The 2,313-nt window shown below is 47.5% G+C and overlaps 1 protein-coding gene across 1 annotated transcript in view; it reads left to right on the top strand.

The window, feature by feature from the left end:
• The window catches only part of Ido2 (indoleamine 2,3-dioxygenase 2), a 46,735-nt gene that overhangs the window by 20,707 nt on the left and 23,715 nt on the right, over positions 1-2,313 (top strand). The window contains exon 3 of the mRNA XM_005362436.2: positions 1,923-2,042. Coding sequence (XP_005362493.1) covers positions 1,923-2,042 — 120 coding nt within the window. The remainder of the gene's footprint in view (positions 1-1,922; positions 2,043-2,313) is intronic.

Raw genomic sequence — 2,313 nt, 5'->3', positions numbered from 1 at the left:
AAGTAGAAAAAGACAGGATCTCCTGAGTAAATTGGGAGCATGGGTACCTTGGGAGAGGGTTAAAGGGAAGGGGAGAGGAAGGAGGATATGGGAGAAAAGTATATAGCTCAATAAAAAGTATATACAATTATATATAATATATTTTATTATCACTATTATATATAATTATATATGATATATGTGCATTTTAAAGAGACACCGTTGCTTCTTATGGAGATTACAATTGGACAGTAAGAGCTGTCAATAAGGCAAGTAAATGGCAGCCTTTCTTAAACATCAAGTTTGCACAAGCAAACCAACGTGGAGCTAAAGAAGCAGCCTTTCCAACAACAAACAAATGCTAGGAAAAGAAGTAACTAAAATAAAATGTGTGTGTGTGTGAGTATATTTGTGTGTGTGTGAAGCAACCTCTAGTTTCTCTCCCCCCAAACACACACACATGAAAATGTCGCAATGAAACCCATTTCTTTGTGTTCTACACAAAACTGAAATGAGAGCAGAGCTGACTTTGAAAATGAACGGTGGAAAATTCTGGAATGTGTGGTCACTACGTTCAGCTCTGGAAGACAAAGGGTGTATAGTCCCTAGCCATCATTGGCTGTTTGTGATGGCAAAGGCATAGCGTTTCCCTTTCAGTTCCTATAGTTTCTTTTTGAATCATCTGTATGTTTAGTAGGCGAGGCCAGCAACCCTGCAGTGTTCAGAAAACATTGTTTCAAAGGACATTGTTCCTTTATACCTAGGCTGTCCTGAAGGTGCCTCCTTCAACAGCTGAGACGCGGCCAATGACAAAATGAGGAGACAAAACAGATTTTCAAGAGATTGAACATGATAAATATATGTTTTATACAGTGACTCAACAAAGTACATTTTTAAAATTGATATTACTTCTTTGTTGCTTTAAAAACTGTGGCTGCTGGAAATTTTCAAATAAAACCTGTGACTCATGATTCAGGGGAGCTGGGCTGTGGTCAGTCCGCAGAATGGCCTCATTCCTTCCTGATTCTGTGACTGTAGCAAATGCCTCTGAGACAGTCTTGCCCTTTGGATCCTGCATGGGGGCTTCAGCGTCATATTTCAGACACTCTATTAAATTAAGCGTTCTGTAGCGAGTACCAGGTAACTACTGTCATCAGTGGCTGCATCACCGCAACCGCAGGCAGACCCTGCCCCCTAGCGGCGGGAGGAGGAAGGGCTCTGCACCCCCTCTCGGTCCATCCCACCCCTAGGGAACCAGGGTCCCCAGCAGTTTCAAGTGGTGCCCACCTACTGAGGCGCCTGTGGGGCAAAGGGAGCGAAGTGCAGACTACCAAAGGGATGAGCGGATGAGCAGATGGCACCCGGGTTAGATAAGGAAGCTGGCGTGGCTCTACTGCGTACTGGCGCCGCTTTCCAGGGTGACCTTTCCGTGTCACCAGAAGTTGGGGTTTCCCAGGAGACGAGGTGGGGACGGAGCTGGGTGGAAAGCCCCGCCACTTCATCTTGCTTGGTTGTGGGTAATTTACCAGGGCCCCGAGCAAGCCTTATACCTAGCTGAGCCATGATTTAGTAGGGAATTTACATCCCTAGCCCACTGGATCTTACTCTTTTCAAAGCTGTTACAAGGTTAAGGGGTTTGAGAAGCTGCACGCGGTGGCGGGGGGGAGGGGGCAGCAGATATGGTGAGGCCAGTATGGGGGGTACTTAGCTCAACGTCGATGCTTACTCTGCGACCCTCAAAGCGACAGATGAGAGGTCCTGGCACCCTAGGACGTGGCATCTCCCACATTGCATCGCTGGGTTAAAAACGAAGCTATTTAGATGTTTGTTGAAAGCCAAACGGCTCCAATAGCTAGCTGCAGGAGCCTCAAGGCACGGAACCCCTGCCTTAGTCTCTCACCCTTTACTGCTTCAGCTGCTGATCTTAACGTCTCTTCAAGTAGATGCCCCTCCTGGACTGCAGGTTCCTAAAGAGTCATCGTGAGCAACGCCTCGCACACCTGGTACTGGCCGCTATCACCATGGGATTCGTTTGGCAAGAAGGAGAGACCCAGCCCCCAAAGGTGAGGGGTAAGAAGAGGCCTATTAGGTGATCTTGGGGTCCCTGCACCAAATATCAAACCACCAGTCCGAGGTTCCACTGCATAGTCTCCAGAAAATCAGAAGAAGGCAAGAAAAGGGTTAGGACTTTCTCCCTCCTGCTATAGAGCTGATTTTCTTTTAGACTAATGGCCAGTTAAAAAGGCTCTTGACGGGAGGCAGAGGCGGGCGGATCTCTGTGAGTTCGAGACCAGCCTGGTCTACAAAGCTAGTTCCAGGACAGGCTCCAAAACC

The sequence above is a fragment of the Microtus ochrogaster genome, linkage group LG7_11 (genome assembly GCF_000317375.1).
Source record: "Microtus ochrogaster isolate Prairie Vole_2 linkage group LG7_11, MicOch1.0, whole genome shotgun sequence".
NCBI classification, from domain to species: Eukaryota; Metazoa; Chordata; class Mammalia; order Rodentia; family Cricetidae; genus Microtus; species Microtus ochrogaster.
Note: the sequence above shows the minus strand (reverse complement) of the source record. Positions and strands in the feature narration are given on the sequence as shown.